General features: G+C 42.6%; 1 protein-coding gene across 1 annotated transcript in view; it reads right to left on the reverse strand.

Moving 5' to 3' along the window:
* Positions 1–20,865, reverse strand: part of SNX25 (sorting nexin 25) — a 117,279-nt gene that overhangs the window by 86,910 nt on the left and 9,504 nt on the right. Inside the window, exon 2 of the mRNA XM_069977729.1 lies at positions 3,889–3,973. Within this exon, the coding sequence (XP_069833830.1) occupies positions 3,889–3,973 (85 nt within the window). The remainder of the gene's footprint in view (positions 1–3,888; positions 3,974–20,865) is intronic.

The raw sequence follows: 20,865 nt of genomic DNA on the forward strand, positions 1-20,865 counted from the left end.
TTTGCTCCTTTTACACAGAGCGACGAGCAGCAGACAGTCACCGACACGATCGTGCTGTTTCAACATGATGAAAGAACATGATCAGCCGACATTGTCTGTTAACACGACCTATTACAGCTAATATGGCCGATAATACTTTTGTGTAATAGGGTCTTAAATCAAGAAGGGGTAGGGACAGGAGAGTGAGACGGAGGCGTGCAACAGGTCCGGAGCTTGAGAAGCCTCCTTTGACTCTGTACTATAAAATAAAAGCATTTTTCTAGCTTCTGGGAACGGAGATGGATATGTGATAGGAACCATTGAAACCAAGGGTCTGGATGCTCACAACCACACCAATCGCTTGAAAAAGCTGCGAGAAACTCAACTCTTCTCTCCCTCTTTCGCTACTCACTCGAGGATTCTTTCCATAGAATCCATCATATTGGGTGAACAAAAAGAAAAGATTAGCAAAAAGACACAAGTCCAGGGAATAATAAAGCAAAGTACATTAAATTTTATTGCTATATCCATCGGCGAGCACACACAGCGATAACACCCAGATGGCTGGTTCTGGCGGTCAGTGGAAATATACACATCCGGACCATGACTGACCATAACTTTTGACAAGGTTTTTACAGGTGACAATAACACTTTAAGGCTGGGTTCACACTACGTATATTTCAGTCAGTATTGTGGTCCTCATATTGCAACCAAAACCAGGAGTGGATTAAAAACACAGAAAGGCTCTGTTCACACAATGATGAAATTGAGTGGATGGCCGCCATATAACAGTAAATAACTGCCATTATTTCAATATAACAGCCGTTGTTTTAAAATAACAGCAAATATTTGCCACTAAATGGCGGCCATCCACTTAATTTCAACATTGTGTGAACAGAGCCTTTCTGTGTTTTTAATCCACTCCTGGTTTTGGTTGCAATATGAGGACCACAATACTGACTGAAATATACGTAGCGTGAACCCAGCCTAAAGAACATCACTTAGGAGTTCACCGAATATACTCGGTCAACAACTCTCCTGATCTACCAACCACAGGCACACACAACCAGGTTGGTCAAATATGGATATTCATTCAATAAGTTAGAGCAAAGGAAACAGTGGAGCATAAGTTACTGAGGGGGAAAACTTCTGCATAAAATCAGAGGAGTTAAGAGTCTATGTCATCTATATTATAGCTACAGTATATAGCTCTATACAAAAGGAAGCTGTAATACGCCAGGGTGCATGAACCCTCAGGCACCAGGAATGGTATTATACAAGTATGTGTTCATAATTACTAGTAGAGATACAACTATGTCAATGGCTCTTGCTATATATAAAGTTAAACTTTTCATTTGTAGCTCTATTTTACAAGAGGTCTGGCTGTCAATGCTTTTTATGATGTTCTCAAAATTCTGAAGGGCTCTTAAAGTGTACTTACACAGAAGACTCCCATGAGTAATCGATTAGTAAGAAAACATTTCTGATTAACTGAATCTAGAGACGCAGTAACTTCTTCACTACAGTTCCATTTCACGGGCTCTTCAGATCTACAGTATTGTACTGGAGTCACAATACCACAGCCCATTGTTCAATTGTGTTCTATGGGCAAAGGGGTTCAGAATATGAGGAGGCATACAAACAACTAAACAAAGATGTACCAGATGTGCTATAGGAAATCTCCACAGGAACGTGCCAGCAACAAACCTGCACCAAATTAGGTAGATTTTGGTACATATTTCCCAGCAGATTAAGGCAAGCAACCTTCCTGGTGATTCCACGTAAAAACTTCCCTAGACCACCCGAACTCCAGCAATGACACACCGACACGTGACCTGCAATTTATTGGTTGCAGCAGTCACTGCAGAGTATGCGACATTACTGTAGGCCATGAGAACAGAGACCAGTAGGGGGACCTGAGGACAGTTGCTGCAAAGTGCCAGGAGATTACTAAAGAGTAAGGAGGTTATTTTATATGGAAATAAAATATTTCCATATAAAAAAAATTATCTCCCACCCCTTTTAGTGAATATTCAACTGAAGTTCTACAGTGAAGAGTGCTGGAGTGACATTACCAGAGAGCCTGGCCCAACAGTCATTAGAATGAGTGGGCCTGCCTGGGGCAGATCGGTGCACTGTGGGTAATATTCCTGCCCCCAATGCAGCAATCCTATTTGCAGAGGGATTAAACTACACACATAACGAAAATGGTGCTGAGGATCAAGGTAACAAAATTACCTTCATCCTCAGCATCCCATGTGATATGGGGACATATCAGCAGGTTATGAGCTTTCAGGTCCGCAGTTTTTAGAGCCAAAACTAGCGGTGGTGGTGGGGTTAAAGGGGTTATCCAGCACTACAAAAACATGGCCACTTTCCTCCAGAGACAGCCTCACTCTTGTCTCCAGCTTGGGTGGGGTTTGTCTGCTCAGTTCTATTGAAGTGAATGGAGCTTAATTGCAAACCGCACCTGAACTAGAGACAAGAATCATGTTGTCCCTGAAAGAAAGTGGCCATGTTTTTGTAGCACTGGATAACCCCTTTGATCTTTACTAGATGCTATATAATTACAGCTCCTTTACTTTCCATTTCTTACTTTGGCTTTACAAACTCCATAAAGACAGTACAAGTAAAGCACCTTCTAATACAAGCAAAATCAATTATTATAATGACAACTAATTCTAGATAAAGCTGTGGCTAATTTAAGCATTGGTAATATAAAAATTATTATGAAGAACACGTGCAGCCGCAGTGCTCTGAAGTTCAGAGAATATTTCAGATTCTGGTTAACCCCGGACCATTAGGAGGGGTTAACATGAAGGAATGAGCAGCAGGGGAAGGGTTAATAGTGAAAGGTTTGAAGAAATTACCTCAGGAGCTAGTAGGTGAGGATTGGGGAATTAAGTAACCAATAGCAGGCTGGTATCTCAGGGAGCTACACTCTGCCTCACATGTGTATGCTGGCTTGGGATTGGTGGCTTTAAGGGAGCTTCTGATTGGTTAAGAGGTAACCTATAGAAAGAGTGTATCTGGGGCTTTAGGATAAAGTTTGCCTCAGGGAGACATGTGGGGATTGGAGGAGACACAGGGAGGGGGCGTGGTCAGACCTTATTTAGGAGCTGGCACAAGAAATTTTCTGTCACTTTGCCCACGCAGTGGAAGATTTAGGAGAGAAGAATAAGTAGCTGCGACCCGCCCTCCCCCTGGTCTTGTATCGCTTATGTATGTTTAGTTTCTTTTGCTGAGGGGTAAAGCCATTCTAATAAAGAAAAGGGCTCTCAGTTATATATATATTTATTTGTTTATGACATGGTTGAATGTATGGTCTGAGCTGGAAGAGCTAGACTATTGATGTCTGTTGATATATTTATGAATTTAAGTATCTATGGGTTTTTAAGATGTGTCTATTTTAAAGAATTTTAATAAATTAAGTTAATACCAATTGTTTGGTCTATTATTTGATCATAGTAAGTTTAGCTAATTATAAAGGGTTACAATAGGTATGCTCTATTCCTTCATGAGCGGTCATTCAATATTTTATACAATTATCTGCCAAATTATCAAATGACCTTGAGCAGAAGGTCACAGGCGAATCATCAACTACGGCAATGCATTTTCTGCGGTTTCCAATCCTAAAATATTGTATGCTAATGTTCTGTAAGACTTGGCAACAGAAAGAGTGATTTTATTTATTTTCTTTCTGTCTTGGGGATTTGCACAGCTCTTCACGTCATCTCAAATTATTATCCTCTCTCTTCATTGCTTCAATGGCTGTTGCGTACGCTTAGCTATTTCTAACTTTCTATAAAGTGTCTGCAGGCTTTAGTAGAGAAGCAATAGGAACTGATTACATTTTTCAGAATAAAATCAGGCCAGGGAAGGACTACCGAGAAGAGAGGCCGGGCTTACCTTCCTTCAGAGCTTTATCCATGCTGTGACATATCACCACTCTCCTAAGCTGGACTGGTTCATGCAAATTCACTGAATGGAACACCTGAAACACAATACATACATCATTTATAACTCTGTTCATGGGTCTTGTTCTACGACTGTTGTCAAAGAGGCCACAACCCTATAATGGATGCAAACGTTTTATAAACTCAACCAATACGTACCTTAAAAGGGTATTCCAATGTTACAGAGTTAATCTTGCTGAGCTCCTTATGTTAAATATGTTAGTTAATACATTCATTTAGCAAACTTGCCTCCTTCTCCTGATATGCTGCTCTTTCCCTCCAATCATTCACAGCTCATTATCAAGGTTACCGACCACCACTCTGCTGTAAAAGCAGTGGTCAGGATATGGATATAGTGTAGATGCATGGATACATACATAGTGTAGTTACACATACACACGTTGAGATGGGAATACCCCTTTTAATACTAAGAAAAATGTGAAAACCACCTATTTAAATCAATTTTACAAAAAAAAAAAAAAAGAAAGAAAAACTGTAGACACTTTTCAGAAGTCAATGCAAACACACCAAAAGCAAAATTACAACCAAAGATATTGCTTCTATATACAGATAACACAGAATCACACCATTCACAGTAGGTGAAGGTCAAGGGGGTGGGACCTATTTTTCCCTTGGCTTTAGCCCAGCAATGCCTCCCTGTACTGCTGGTTATGCAAGGAATGGGCACACAGCACAGTAAGGAATATCGAGGACAGGGCCCAGGGAATGAACGGTCCCACCTCCTTAACTGTATTTATAGCTTGGGAAAAAAAACACACACAAAACAGGCAACAAAAGGTATGCTCTCAAAAAGTTTATTAATATTTATCATGGGGTGACAGATTCACTTTAATACTGCCATCCTATTAATTAGCAGGTTCTGCCCTATGAACCTGCTGATATGTCCCAAAAGCTTTTTTTCACTGCATCGATGTTAATCATTCTTTACCACATTGTGATTTTCCCTAATTGGCCTTATGGTAATCCAGGAGCATTTGGGGCATCGCCCGTCCGCCTAGAGCACCCCCTCCCATCCCACCTACTATGCATACTCATATGCATAGTGAGGCCTCTATTTACCACGCATGTGCAGGGAAGATGTCCTGTCGGAGACGCGCTGCTCCCTTCTCATGCGCAATTCTGCCTGGTCTCCTGGTTCACTCGGTGTGAACAATCCTGCGGCAGCAACGTTTTCAGCATCTTGGAGGTCACTGAAAACGTTTCTGCCGCAGGATTGTTCTCACCAAGTGAGCCAGGAGGCCAGGCAGGATCACGCATGCGCGAGAAGTAGCAGGACACCTTCCCTGCACATGAGTGGTAAAAAGATGCCTCACCTCAATGCTACTCAAACATTAGGGAAGACTGATCTCACAGATCATTCACACAAAGCTGAATACCATGTAGCATTCATATTAACTGCACAGAGACATACAATTTCCAAGAAGTGGGGATAGAGATCAAGGAGCCTGGAAGCTTACAAGATGTCCAGACATGACAACCTGTAAGGCCGAGATAATTCAAAATTAGATACGTTTCCACCTTTATGTAGACATCATTTCCACTGGTTCCATCATAACTATATAGTCTCCTAGTTGAGGCTTCTAGTGTTGGTCATCTTTGTTTTTCTTTTATCTGTGTAAAAGCCAGGGCAGGGACAAAGGGTAGGCGATGGCCTAGGGTGCCATCTCCTGCTGAATTACAGGGGGCGCAATGTATCCCCCCATCTGACCTCACCCTCAGCAGCAGCCCTTCCTCTCTCTGCTGAAGGCTGAAGAAAAGCTTCTGACCAATGTCACATGACGTCCGGAGCCAATCAAGAAAGGGGAGAAGTGCAGAGACAACCCCTGCCCCCCTCCTGACAGACAGATGAGGAGCCTGATCCTCCACTGCTAGTGTGTGTGTGTGCATGTGTGCTAATGGAGTGTGTGTGTGTGTGTGTGTGTGTTAGTGCTTATGTGTGGCAGAACTACAACTCCCAGCATGACCTGTGTGGCTGTGGTAATACTACAGCTCCCAGTATGCTCCTGTGTGGCTGTGGTTATACTACAGCTCTCAGCATGCTCCTGTGTGGCTGTGGTAGAACAACAACTCCTGATATGATCCTGTGTGGCTGTGGTAGAACTACAGCTCCCATCATGCTCCTGTGTGGCTTTGGTAGAATAATAACTCCCAGCATGCACCTGTGTGGCTGTGGTAGAACTACAACTCCCAGCATGATCCTGTGTGGCTGTGGTAGAACTATAACTCCATCATCCTAAGCCACCCCCAATGCTCCTCTCCTGGACCAGAGACAGAAGAGCCGTATGAGCCTCAACTCCACCGCCTCCTCATGGGCAGAGACAGTGTCATCCTCCAGTGGCAACAGCCCCCCTATGGACCAGATATAGCAGGAGTATATAGTACAGCCTACCACCGGTGGGACAGTGGGGGACAGTGAACTGGCCCCCTGTGTAAAAAGTTTGGGGACCCCTTTTATACACTATGTGGGGGCAGCCAGGAGGCTATACTGTATGTGGGGCTACACTATGTGGGGATGTGTGGAGACTATACTTTATGTGGGAGAAGCCAGGAGGCTATACTGTATGTGGGGGCTAAACAGTGTGTGTGTGTGTGGGGGGGGGGGCATTTGCCTTCTCTGCCTAGGGCACCAGAACTCCTTAACCCGGCGCTGGTAAAAGCACTTGAAACCTGCAAGAGTCTCCTCCACAACTTTCCTCCAATATAAATTGTAATAAAGTCTGCAATAGCCCAACAGCCAAGTGACTGACTATATACCACATAACTATGGTGTAAGATTTTGCTGGGTTTGCAGCATAGATTTTCTATGCTCTAATTTCTGAAAGGCGTCCAGATAATATAATCTGCATTAACCATTTACATATATTGATTTTTTTGATAGAATGGAAGATGGAAATAAAGTTTCCCTTACCAGCAAAACAAATCATTACCAATTATATTGATCTCAACAGGAAAAGCTGTATGCTGGTCAGATATTGAGTGGATTGAATTGTTACAGTCATTTCCACAATGTCATAAATGTTTGGTCAGATAACTGCAATCACTACTATATAATATGCAAACCCTTATATACTGTAAATATCAGAACCCCAACAACTTGAGTAAGCTGTAGCTTTACAAAATTAGTATCAATGCAAGAGGTTCTATAGAATAAAGGTTATCCTATATCCACAAGCAGGGGGATCCAACCACTGGGACCCCCACTGATCACAAGAATGGAGGCAAATTGTGTGAATGGAGCAGTAGTACATATGCTCAGCCACATAGATATGTAGTGCTAAACTCTGCCACAAAGATTGATTAATTGAGTCTGGAAAACCCCTTGCCTGCCGGCCAAAAAGAGAAAGGTGATGGTTCCCGACACAATATAAACTGTCAAGAAATCCCCCCACCCCCCCCAATTTCCCTTCCTGTCTGTCCTTGTAGAATGCAATATCTTTGTTAAACGGTGGTGCTTCTATTTTAAATGTGTAAATGTAATGACTCTGATAGCGTCGTAAAATGAAGCCATAACATTAGTACTATATACACACATCTAAAAGAAGAAGACCGAGGGGTGGGGGAACATAAAAAAGGTCATATTCATCTGTCCTGGCGCCCGCGCAGTGCCGGGTCTCGTTCCTGGACCCCAGCTGGCTGACTTCTTAGCAACCCTTCAGCTACGTCAACCCGGCTGACAGATGCCCTGCTCAGCCAGTCAGTCAGTGTGGGGGGGGGGGGGGGCAGCGCTGCAGTCACTGACTGGTTGATTGGGCTAAATCCCACTCGCTTGTGATGTTTTAACCAGGTCGTGACATACATATCATGGTTAAAAGGGAATCAGTCACTAGTTTTATGCAGCCTTAAATGAGGGCAGCATAAACTAGTGACAGAAATGCTGAACAGATTGGTGTATTACTTACATCATTCTGTCCAACCATTCTCCTAATATGCAGGAGAATAGGATTCTTGCCACACCCCTCCCCCCGCCCTCTAGCTGCAGATTGACAGTTGACTGCCTATACACAGCATCAATAGATAACTGCCAATCAGCAGCTGGTGGGCAGAGTTTTCTGGTTCTCACGAATATCCAGGACTACTACATTATGTCCATCATGCACATAATGCAGAGGACTACTTATTATCCATGTTATTCAGGAGGATACATCTTAATCAGCTGCACAAAACAAAGTAAGTGATTAGAGATGAGCGAACCTCGAGCATGCTCCAGTTCATACGAACCCAAGCGTTTGGCATTTTATTAGCGGGGGCTGCTGAAGTTGGATAAAGCCCTATCACGGAGCAGGTAATGTATATGCTCTGGACGGCCAGGGGTTAACGGGGCGGTCTTCCAACATACTGGCAGCGGGGATGTCCATCCCACAGGGATCAGCTGCAAATTCGCACGTCATGTGTGAGGGCACCCTTAAAGCGAATGTACCATCAGATACATTAGCTTTAAGTTTTGCCCATGCATAGAACGTCCTTTTTCTAAACCATGGCCCAGTTCCCGTGTACGGCACCATTCTATTCATGGGGACAGGCTGAAGGTGAAGCACTGGAGGTTGGCTGGCCGACCCCCAATGAGAGGAAACTCCAGCCCCTCTATGACGCAGCTTCATTAGAATCAATGGGCGCTGCCTGTGAACAGAACGGTGCCGTACACGGGAACCAGAATGCAGTTAAAAAAAAAAAAAAAAAAAAACTGTGGCACTTGTTTTCCTGTGCCGCTGCTGTTCAATATATGGCCAAAACGTAAAGCGAATGTACCTGATGGTACATTCGCTTTAAACCAGGAGCCCAATGCACCTATGGGTCTGTTCACACGTACAGACTCGCTGCGTATTTATCGCTGTGAGTTTCTCGCACATAAATTCACAGCGATACTGATTGCTATCAAGTCAATGTATGTGTATTCTCGCTGCATGTTTGGCGCGATTTTTACATGCGAGTTTTGATTTGCACATGATTTTCAAAGGCAAGTTCAACACCACAAAAAACGCAGCTACTTTTATGCGAGTTTAATGAGAGTTCTGTGCGAGTTTTACGCAGCTAGTCTGTACGTGTGAACAGACCCTATAAAGCAGCTTCAAACATGAAACTTTTTCTGATTGTTTTGAACTGATCTCTTTGGAAGTTTATATTAACGGCTACTTGAAAGGTCAAGCTGGCTCCTGAAGTGGTCTAACTGGCTCCTAAAGTTGACAGTAACTTGACCACTCCTGGTCAACATAATAGACCTTCCATAGCATTCACCAACAGCTCTAACAATGGCAGTCACACATAATTTACCATGTCAGTACAGCATTAACCAGAAAGCAATTTCTGACTATAAAAATCAACCAAACATAGCACAAAAAACTTGAATATAAACAACATAAACTGGCAAATCATTTTTGTAACAAAAGTTAAAAAAACAAAAATGTGACGATTCTAAAAATGTAATTTAGCCCCAATACACAAGCAAATTATAGGACTGGCTGCCATGCTGATTCCATCCATGAGGGAAGCAAACAACACTGCCTAACCGCAGAACATTGCTGACTGAGCAGATTCATTAGACACCTTCATTATTTAGCTCCATGCTGCGCCTGTGCTCTGGCATGAGCTTCAAGACGCTTTCTCTGGATGCAAATCTTCACATCCGAGGCCTGGTAAACAGACTGAAATACAAAACAATCAGGGAGAGCTTCAAAGAGATGTTTTGTCGGAAAGAAAAGCAGAAACTCCACCTGAAGTTATTGTGGTAAAAATAGCAAAATCACTAACATAATGTTATTGCCGGAATCGCTGCAGGAGCATTCAAAAAATACTGAGCCGGCTGCAGAGGAAATACAAAATATCCAGCAGTTTCCTCTCCCATGATAGACTCCCTTATGGCAGCCGCCACACTGGATTCAGCGCACACTGGATTCAGCGCACAGACAGTCCTGAGCAGAACTCTGTAGCCTGCTGATACATTTATCACAATTATGTCTTTTGCTTTTTTTTTTTTTTTTTTTTTTTTTTAAATTATACTGAATGCCGAAATTAAATCCTCACAACCTGCACCTACACCATCTGTGCTGGAGCAGTCATAACGCAACACAAAACCTCATGCTAATTGGTTCCTTATTTTCCTGACTCGACACTATGCTTTTTCTTATACTTTTGCTTCATAAATAGAGATGAGCGAACCGGGTTCGGGTCGATCCGAACCCGAACGTTCGGCATTTGATTAGCTGGGGCTGCTGAACTTGGATAAAGCTCTAAGGTTGTCTGGAAAACATGGATACAGCCAATGACTATATCCATGTTTTCCACATAGCCTTAGGGCTTTATCCAACTTCAGCAGCCACCGCTAATCAAATGCCGAAAGTTCGGGTTCGGATCGACTCAAGCATGCTCGAGGTTCACTCATCTCTATTCATAAACATTTCAGACTGGAAATGTACCACCAGTTACTAAAAGAGGTTATGTTTTTCCTATACTTATTTTTCTTTCTTTTTGATTATATATATGATTATAGGAGGTGGTCATCTTATCTGGAACCCAGGAACCTGTAATCTGGAGCCATACACCTAAGGCTATTACTCAATGTGCTTCTCTCATCTTCAGACACTTGTATGCCGTACTCTAGCTTATTGCGGCACAAAATTACAGCACACAAGCATCTGAATTGCCTGAAGATGAGGGCAGCACATCGAGGAAGAGACACCCTCTGCAGCTGAGATCACGGCACATAATGGCAGCGATGGAAAGCAGCTGTGCTGTCACACTTAACAGCAGAGGAAAATAAGATGGCCCAGAGTACCTCTTTAATTTCATCATCGGACAGTGTCACCTAGGCGGGGCTTCATGGCAGTTGGGCCCCATCTACCAACAGAAGAGGAGGCCCAACTTCTGTGAAGCCCTGCCTAAGTGTCACTGTCCACCAAGAGGGCAATTTTGGCTATTATAGACAGGTGATCATTGACTTTAAAACATTTATGAACCACCATTCTTCCTCTACTGCCAGCACTTATGGTTTCTAAAAGGTACAACCTTCTGAGAAGTGGGGAGATCATCCTAGGAAATAGTAATGAGGTGGGTGATGCTAGAAAATTGGGAGTGAGAGGAGGAGTCATACTAGGAACCATGGGATGGGGAGCGAGGATATGAACCAAAAATGAGAGAGGGAGCAATACACTGGAATAAAAATGTGGAGGCAAGCTAGGGACAAGAAACTATTGGTGATGAAAAGCGATAGAAAGCTAAGCTGGCATTAAACTACAGTACAAGCCATGTTGGGGTCTAAGAGTTCAATGGAGAGCCATCCGGCAGCCCAGAAAATAGATTAGGAGCCAGGGAAAAAGACCTCCCGCCAGGAGTACCCCTTTAATTCTAAGAGAATAGAGCAGCAAAATTTCAGTAGGTCTGTTCCTTTTTTTCACCGACAGTATCTGTCTGTGAAGAGTCGAGCGCCCCCCCCCCCCCCCATGTATCTTATAGTGTGTAGCGTTACCATCCTACCTTACCTAGGCCATTAAATCCTACACCTTAAAAATAAAACCGTGACCCTGCTGATCCTGTCCCAGTATACACAGCAAAATAGACAAATGAGTCTTTTTACTTTGAGATAACAGAAAAGGATCGTTTTCATATGTATAATCACATAAACACCAAGTAATAATAAAATGGTCTATAATTAAAACCTCATTCAATGAATATGTTATTATTTCCTTTTTGTGTACCACGTTTAGAGCTTCAGGATTTTTACCCACAATCTATAAAAAGTGCTACATTATATCATGTGATCAGGTAAAAAAAATGTTTTTAACATACTGTCCATCTTGTAATCTTTGAATGATCTAAAATAAATAATAAAATAGTATATGATATCCTTAGTATCCATGAGGTTTCCATGGTGATCTATTTCAAGAACTTGGAAGACACAGCTGAGGCAATTAATTTCATAAATCTTTTTATAGAAGAAGATTAGAGGTCAGAGAAACACAAGTAACAGCAAAGGACAATACTACAGGGAGGGATTCCAGGACCAGAGAAGGATTCCTCATCCAGGGTTTGGGCTGCTGGGTTTTGCTTCTACATCATAACGCACTACACAATGGACCAATCTCCTAGCAACTAAATATCAAGATAATTCAGACAATACAACATTGTGTCTTCCTTCTGTACGCACATATGGCCGCAAAATTGCTTGATCCACTGCAAAATCTATTGGCTATGCTTAGATTGATGACGCTGCTTAGTCTGGTCACTCAAGTGAACCGTGTGCGAGGTTTATGTGGCTCAATGAATTAGTGTTTGTTACACAGATTAAAAAGCAAAAGCATTTTTATTTTCTGGCATTTTTTCAACATTTAATGCAAACAGATCTGCAGATTTACAGATATCATGTGGCTGTCTGGTGCAGATTTTTCAGATACATGTGATTGAAAACATACTATTTGCAATGGTCTAGCTGATTTTCGTTTTTTCCTTTCCATGATATATAGCTCCACCATATGCTGTATCTACTAGTCCTTGTTCACATTCCGAATTTTAGGCTGGGTTCACACTACGTATATTTCAGTCAGTATTGTGGTCCTCATATTGCAACCAAAACAAGGAGTGGATTAAAAACACAGAAAGGATCTGTTCACACAATGTTGAAATTGAGGGGATGGCCACCATTTAATGGCAAATATTTGCTGTTATTTTAAAACAAATAAATCCACTCCTGGTTTTGGTTGCAATATGAGGACCCCAATACTGACTGAAATATACGTAGTGTGAACCCAGCCTTAATTCTTATGCACTTAACTCAGTTTATGTCTCGATAAAAAATGATAACCTAGTATGCCTATGGCTGTTATTTGTAGAAAGTTAGCTGTAGTTAGGAGCCATGTTTGGCCCCTTTGTTTAGTGTATATGTTGAGAAAGCTCAATGAAAGGGACCTTTGATATACCATCAAAAATAAGGGATCGAAAAGTTTAGCAGACTGCTGTATTCTATACCTTGGGATCCTTAAAAAAAAAAAATGCCAGACTCAGACTATAAGGGTGCCTATACACAGAGATTTATCTGACAGATTTTTGAAGCCAAAGCCAGGAATGGATTTGAGAAGAGGAGAAATCTCAGCCTTTCCTTTATGACCTGTCCTCTGCTTATAGTCTGTTCCAGGCTTTGGCTTCAAAAATCTCTGAGTAAAGGCACACTTAGCCTATAGGTGACGGATGCAAGTGTATATTGTAGCCATTGCTGAGTCTTTTGGGAAACTCCAATGAGATCCCTTTCCACTTAGGGATATTATGGCCGGGTTCACACTGATCAAAACTAGCGGAATTCTTAGCCTCCCTCTCATAATGGGAGTCTATGAGAGGCGCGCGCTCCTGCTCTGTCCGCGCTGAAGAATGAACATGTTCATTCTTAAGCGCGGAGAGACGCTGTGAGAACAGCAGCGCGCGCCTCCCATAGACTCACATTATGAGAGGGAGGCTAACGGCATTCCGCGGCGGAATTCCGCTAGTTTTGCTCAGTGTGAACCCGGCCTATGACTGGATTATCTAGGAACAGAGATGGGGGGGACTATTTCGTCTCTTCCTCCTGAGATCCCATAAGAGTGCTGGTAGTACAGACAAACAAATTTTAGAATATATGTTATGGCAGAAGTAAAGCAGATCAGAAGAGGAAAGGGAAGATTGACTCATACATGGCCAGTTGCCATATGTAGACCATCCATATACTGTATTTGTCAGTTATGCCATTAGCTTTTCCCCAGGGCTTCCTTTTAGGAGTGAGTGAGGTATTCCACTGTATGCCTTTATAGTAGGATGTATTACAAGCTAACCAGTATACGTAAAGTTAAAACAGAATGCAAATAGGGTCCTACAAATGCAAATCTTTTTTTCATATTTAATATCTGTATTATAAGGCAAAATAAAACAGTGTTCCTGCAGTAAATAAAAAAATTAAAAAAAATTAGATTGTCTTGCTGAGCTGTAATGAGAACAAAGCGGCCATTTATAAATTTACTGCAGGCCATTAAACAAACCTAACTTTATGTTTCACTTGAGGTGAATATTATTTTCAAGACTCCACGATTGCCTTAAATCTCTTGGGCTTTCCAGCAAGTATAAGAAAATAAGGAAGAATAGCGAACTGCACTATTATAGTGTCCAAAGAGTACCAGTGGCAATGATGGATACAGCACAGGTTTAAAGGGAAACTAATAGCAGGTTAGAAGCATCTAACCTGCTGATGTCTATAGCGCACCGGACGCTGAGGATGAAGGTGAATTTCTTTTTATCAATTCCTTATTTAGATTTACATGCAAAATTTACCATGTTCTGTCATACAAGTCATAACGAAAAAGTTACTTGCAAGGTGTACAGCTGTGCATCTGTACAGTGGCATGATCATTTAAACAGTTTCGGAGCTCCCAGAATCATAATGAACCATGATGCCAGGAGCTCAGAGGTCCGGTGGGCAGAACACTATCCTTACACGAACAGCATATTACGGACATGTGAATGCCCCCTTGGTGTAATGTTTTATTAGCTAGCTGAGTATATTATAGAATGCTTGTTACGATGTGGTAAAAGTTATCCAAGTCAAAGGTCATTGGTGTTATCTGTGCAGTCACTGCTCTGCCATACTACCTGTATACCACCATCGCATTTACAGCAGTTTTTCTTTTCATGTCAATGGTAACACATTGTTTTTCTACTAAATGGAAGTAACATAAGAAAAACAGACAGAACCAATTAAAATGAATAGTTTCAGCTCTAGGAATGCCCGCTGTTACCACAACATATATAATTACGGGGTACAGGTATGAAAGCATTCTTAGTAGTGGATACAAATGAAAAGCTGATATACCTGCTTATTCTAAATGTCCTTGCAAATCAATTGCCTCTATGTAAATACACCCTGTTCCTCGAGGTCTTAAGGACTTGATAGACCCTTAATCCTTCCTATGCTAATCACAACATTCAGAGGCCTTTGTAGGGGAAAGAAAAAGGAGGTGACGGGTGCAGAATGGAAATTAGTCAATGATGAATGGATTTGCTGGCTTCCGTAAAACCCTATGACAAACCATACTACAGTCTGAAAGTTTGTACGATATTAATAGGGAACCCATATCACGAAGTATCGAGCAGACTAATAGAAAGGCTAAGTCTGGACAAGAAACCACTATGAAAGTAATTAGAACGCATTTATCATGACCATTCACCATACATACAATTCAATTTACTGGGGCAATCTCGGAGGCAAAAACAGAAGCCCACACAATGTCAATACTACTAGAATACTACTGTATAAGTTAGCTTCTGTTTACATCTGTGTTTATAACAGAGATAAAAATGGTGCCCAGTAGACTATACAAAGAGGTCTATCAGGGTAGAATAATGCTGGCTGTTGTATTATTCTTACTGTGAAATGTGATGGAACTAGTAAGGGTGGTATTACACAGGCTTATGGGGGCCCGATAATACCTGTAAACGAGCAGATCGTCACTCGTTTGCTGGACCTATTACACGGCCCGATAATCGTTACCGATGTCCTTCAAGCCCTTGCTTAACTATATACATTACCTATCCACGTTCCAGGGCTGCTGCTGTGGTCCGCTTCTCCTCGGGTCCTGCGCGCTCTAACTTCAGAGTGGCCGGGCGGCCTGTCAGCTGACAGGCCACTCTGAAGCTAGAGCGCGCAGCACCCGGGGAGAAGAAGACCACAGCAGCAGCCCTGGAACGTGGATAGGTAATGTATATCGTCAGTCGACGGCCGCGCACTGCTATTACACGTAGCAGTGTGTGGTCGGCGCCCGACGAAAATAGGTCCAAACCTATATCAACGATCAGCCGATGATCGTTGTCATCGGCTGATCATTGTATTTATTACATGGAGCGATAATCGGCCGAATCGGGCCGATTATCGTTCCGTTTAATAGTACCCTAACAGTACTGCAATAGCTGGGTGAACTCTAATCCAGAAAATCACTACAGCACAGCCTTCCTTGATATGTTTAAAGGGGTTATCCAGTGCTACAAAAACATGGCCACTTTCTTTCAGAGACAACACGACTCTTGTCCCGAGTTCAGGTGCAGTTTGCAATTAAAGTGACTGTACCACCAGGCCCAGGCTGAAGCACTGGAGGCGGGCCGACCCACCCTTAGTGGGTAGAAACTCCAGCCCCTCCATGACGAGACTCCATTAGAATCAATGGAACCCTATCATAGAGGGGCTAGGGTTTCCTCCCACTAAGGGTGGGTCGGCCCACCTTCAATGTTTCAGCCTGGGCCTGGTGGTACAGTCACTTTAAGCTCCATTCACTTCCAAGGAACCGAGCAATAAAAACCCCACCCAAGCTGGAGAAAAGAGTGTGGCTGTGTCTGGAAGAAAGTGGCCATGTTTTTGTAGCGCTGGATAACCCCTTTAATCCCATCAATATTTACACTTAAAGGGGTAGTTCAGCCAAAAAAAGGGGAAAAAAATTCTTTCACATCAAGGAAGAAAGTGTCAGAAAGTGCCAGAGATTTGTAATTTACTTCTATTAAAAAATCTCAAGTCTTCCAAGTACTTATCAGCTGCTGTATGCCCTGCAGAAAGTTGTATTCTTTCCAGTCTGGACAGCAGGATAGGTTTTCTAAGGAGATTTTAATGGAGACTGCTCTGGACAGATCCTGACATGGACAGAGGTGTTAGCAGAGAGCACTGTGTCAGACTGGAGAGAAGCATGTTAAAGGGGTTATCCAGTGCTACAAAAACATGGGCACTTTCTTCCAGAGACAGCCCCACTCTTGTCTCCAGCTTGGGCGGGGTTTCGCTGCTAAGTTCCATTGAGGTGAATAGAGCTTAATTGCAAACTGCACCTGTACTGGAGACAAGAGTCATGTTGTCTCTGATAGAAAGTGGCCATGTTTTTGTAGCACTGGATAACCCCTTTAATTCTTTGGACAGACGGCAGATTGATAATTTTTCTACATTCTGGAAGCACAGCTGGATATATGAAAGGTAACGTGTCTCCTTGTCCCAACTGAGATAAAATAGTATCAGCAGTTTGGAACATGAATTACAGTTGACAGATTCAACCTCTAAATGACCACCAATACGCCTTTTTACAGCCGCCTAGCGGTCGTTAATGCAGGCTCAGGAGCTGAACCCGTGCTATATGCAGTAGGTGCGTGCCACAATCAATACTGATCACAGCATGCACACTGTAATCTGACATGTCGGCACCCTTGCAGTAAAGGGGGGGGGGGGGGGGGTTCCGATTAGTTGCTGTGACTGCCAGAGTTGTGGCTGAGTTGTGGTGTGTTTAAAGATTTATCTGACAGATTTTTGAAGCCAAAGCCAGGAAGAGCCTATAAAAAGAGAACAGGTCTTAAAGAAAAGACTTCTTTCAGGTCAATTCCTGGCTTTGGCTTCTTAAATCTGTCAGATAAATTTGCTTGTGTTAACACAACATTAGGCCCTGTTCACACTACAGAATTGGCAACGAGTTTCTGGGCAAAACTCCTCCGCACGGACTTGCCGCTGACTCCTGCCTTCTGTCAGTTACAACCGTAGAGTGCACGCCTCCGCGCTCTCCCATTGTAACTGATAGAAGGCAGGAGTCAACGCCGATTCCGTGGTAAAAAAGGGCCTTATACTTACCTTCCGTGGCAGTCTCTACTGATTGAGTCTGCCTTAGGCTACATGCAGACGGAGAAAAAGTGGTGGAATTCCGCTGCGAATGCTGCCAGCCTCTCTTGAATAAACCCGCGCCTTCTCTCTTGAATAAACATGCTCATTAAATGGATCAGTTAAATGGACAGCAAAAACGCAGTGTAAACCCAGCCTAATAGAAGTCAGAATATGGCAATTCAAAACAATGGGGGAGATTCATCAAACATGGTGTAAAGTGAAACTGGCTCAGTTGCCCCTAGCAACCAATCAGAACCAACTGAGCCAGTTTCACTTTACACCATGTTTGATAAATCTCCCCCAATGTTTTTTTTTTGTAAAAAGTTTTTATGTTTATTTTTTTTTTTTTAATGTGGGAGCAAAATCACTTTAATCCCTCTAATAGCTGCAGAATGCTGCAGGATTTTAGTGTGAAAGTATACAGGGAGGATTGGAGGAGTTACTGCCAACTGAGCTATCCACAGTGCATTGCCACCTTTAGGAATGTACCGGCTGTCAAGATAGACCACTGTTTTCAGCAGTACATAAAGCAAGTTGTAACCTAGGACCAGTGAAATAGAAGCAATACAGTGCAGTTTCCATGGTTCTCACCTCTACATAAAGAACATGATGAGGGGTTGGCGTACATAGGGAAATATACTCCCCCCCCCCTTTGGAGTCACCTTACTGGAGCATGCTGTAGATGCACTGTATTACTATACTACTAAATAAATAGCCAACCCAGAGTGCTCTGTATGGGATCCCAAGTTTACAACATCCATATGGAAAGAGGCATGGCACAACCACTTGGCAGACTAAAATACTGTGGTTCTATCCAAAGTTCTCTCTTTCCAAAAGGACAAATACAGTGGTAGATAAAACTGCTAAAGGGCAGTACCTGAGAAATTCCTTGAGAAAATGTCTGCCAGGGAAATTCATATCATTCTGATATGAAGCCAGAATCTTATCAAACATTACTTCACCTGAGCTAAACCCAAGCAACTACTACTGAATTCTAATGGTCTAGTCTTCTTCCTCCACAGATTGGGATCTCAAAGGGCATACAATCCATATTGGTAATGGGATCCCGCAGAGCATAAAAGCTGAACTTTATAAACCTAATTTTACTGTCCAAATTCCAAGAATGTATGGACACATTCCAGGTGCCATGACTATGACAAGGGGCACACTGAGACCACTACAAAAAATATGTTACATTTTATTTACGTATGGGGGAAAACAAGCTTCTTCATGGCCACAAAACTTATAGTCTGTTTTTTGGCTTTGGCTTTAAATTTTTGGCAGATAATCTGTCAGATAATCTTTCTGTGTAAATGGACCCTAAGTTTTCAGATGATTAGTGATATGATTGGCACAGAATGGCACAAGAGTCAAAACTGCCAAATACAAATAATAAATCTAGCGGGATGAGAATCGAAAACCCTAACCTACAGCTGAAGTCCAAAGTAACACACAGAGCTTGTGGACTGCAGCTGTCAATCAATAGTTAAAATCACCCTTCCAGCGCTACAAAAAGTCACATGTGCAGTCATGGCCTCAAGGTGCCCACACACACTGGATTAAAATTGATTAAAACTATCTATTTTTAGCGAAAACTACTTTAGCCAACCAGTGACAGACTGCCATAGCCCGAAAAAAGTCTGTATTTGAAAATTGTGAGCTGTGTTTTCAGCCGAAAATGTTCAGGAAAGATTTTTATGGTCGTTTTAGAGGGCTCTGGCAGCTAAGTAAAAAAGAAAGGTCATTTACTGAGCCTACATGGCCAGTAATCGTGTGGCGTTTTTCATTAGACAGCCATTTGACAGACAGCCACTAAGAAACAGGGGGGCATGTGGCTGAGAGCCTAAGAATTTCAGAAGAACGTCCGAATAGCCTTTAGTCCATGAACAATCTTTCGGGAAACAACGTTCGCAGAAGATTCCCAGGAGATTATTCGTCTTTCGCCCAGTGACATGGATGGCCTGCTTGAAAAATAGTAATGACCAATGACTATGCCTGTAAAATGACTGATCATTAGAGATGAGCGAACTTGGGTTTGCACAAAACTGAAAGACTGGCATCTGAATCCCACAGCCTGGAAAACATGGATACGGCCATAGGCCTTGGGCTGCAGTGGGATTCAAACGCCTTAAGTTTGGGTTCGTGCCAACCCAAACTTTCCTCAAGTTCATTCATCTTTGTTGGTTCAACCACCAAACTATTTCTACTTATAGGCTATGTTCACACATCGTAAGAGACAGGCCGTTCTGTAACCTGTCCGGGTCACGGAACGGCCGGTCTCTGAAAAGATCATCCCGGCCGGTACTGCAGTACCGGCCAGATGATCTTTGGCGCCGCAGACTTCTGATGCTGGTGCACCCGTGCGCGCCAACATCAGAACTTTCCACAGCACACTATGGAGCGAGTGGCCGGAGCTGCTCCCTCTATAGTGTGCACAGACTGGGTTTTCTGCGGCCGCTATTCAATAAATAGCGGCCGCAAAAAACTGACATGACAGTTGTTTGCGGTGCCGCTAGGGATCCCGGCCGAAGCGTATACTATATGTATACACTCCAGCCAGGATCCCATAGACGGTAAGGCAACGTATATTTCCGTAATAATAATTTTACAATGGCCGTGGTTTTAGGAAAATATACGTTGTGTGAACATAGCCATTAAGTGTATAGCCACCTTTCGAAAATATATCTTGTTAGAAAAATATAGGCCACACAGTAGATACAACTAGTACATTGCATTGAATTGGCAATGTGTCTTTTAGTCAATAATGTTGTAATACTGGAAAATACAAGGAATTAGGCAAGAGGCAGAAAGCTATGAGCAAGTGCTTGGAGGATTTTGGATTACATCATCATCCACACACATCTCTACTTACAAGAGTGGGTACGTGATTAAATACTCTCTAACAGAAATCAATGAACATCTCCTGTTCACGGCTGGATGACTATAGTCCATGTGGCTGCTGGAGAGCATCTCTATGAATGCAGTTAGCAGCTCTGGCAAAGTGGCTGTAAAAATAGGTCAAAATGAGGGAAAACATAAAAAAAATAAAAATAAAATAGATAATATGTGTTTGCTTACGGTTTTAATTAGTTTAAAAAACTGCGGCTGACAGTCAGCCTGTGAAAAAGCGACAGCGATCAGCTGAGGAGTGGCTAATGCCCAATCTTCGACTGATCATGCCTATATCTGTGCAGTCAGTCTCCAGATGAGTAAAACTGAAAACACACACCGTATAATTACCCCGGGTGTTGTGTGTCGGTTAGTGGGGATGCCTTCTTCCCA

Source organism: Dendropsophus ebraccatus, chromosome 7 (genome assembly GCF_027789765.1).
Source record: "Dendropsophus ebraccatus isolate aDenEbr1 chromosome 7, aDenEbr1.pat, whole genome shotgun sequence".
Classification (NCBI taxonomy): domain Eukaryota; kingdom Metazoa; phylum Chordata; class Amphibia; order Anura; family Hylidae; genus Dendropsophus; species Dendropsophus ebraccatus.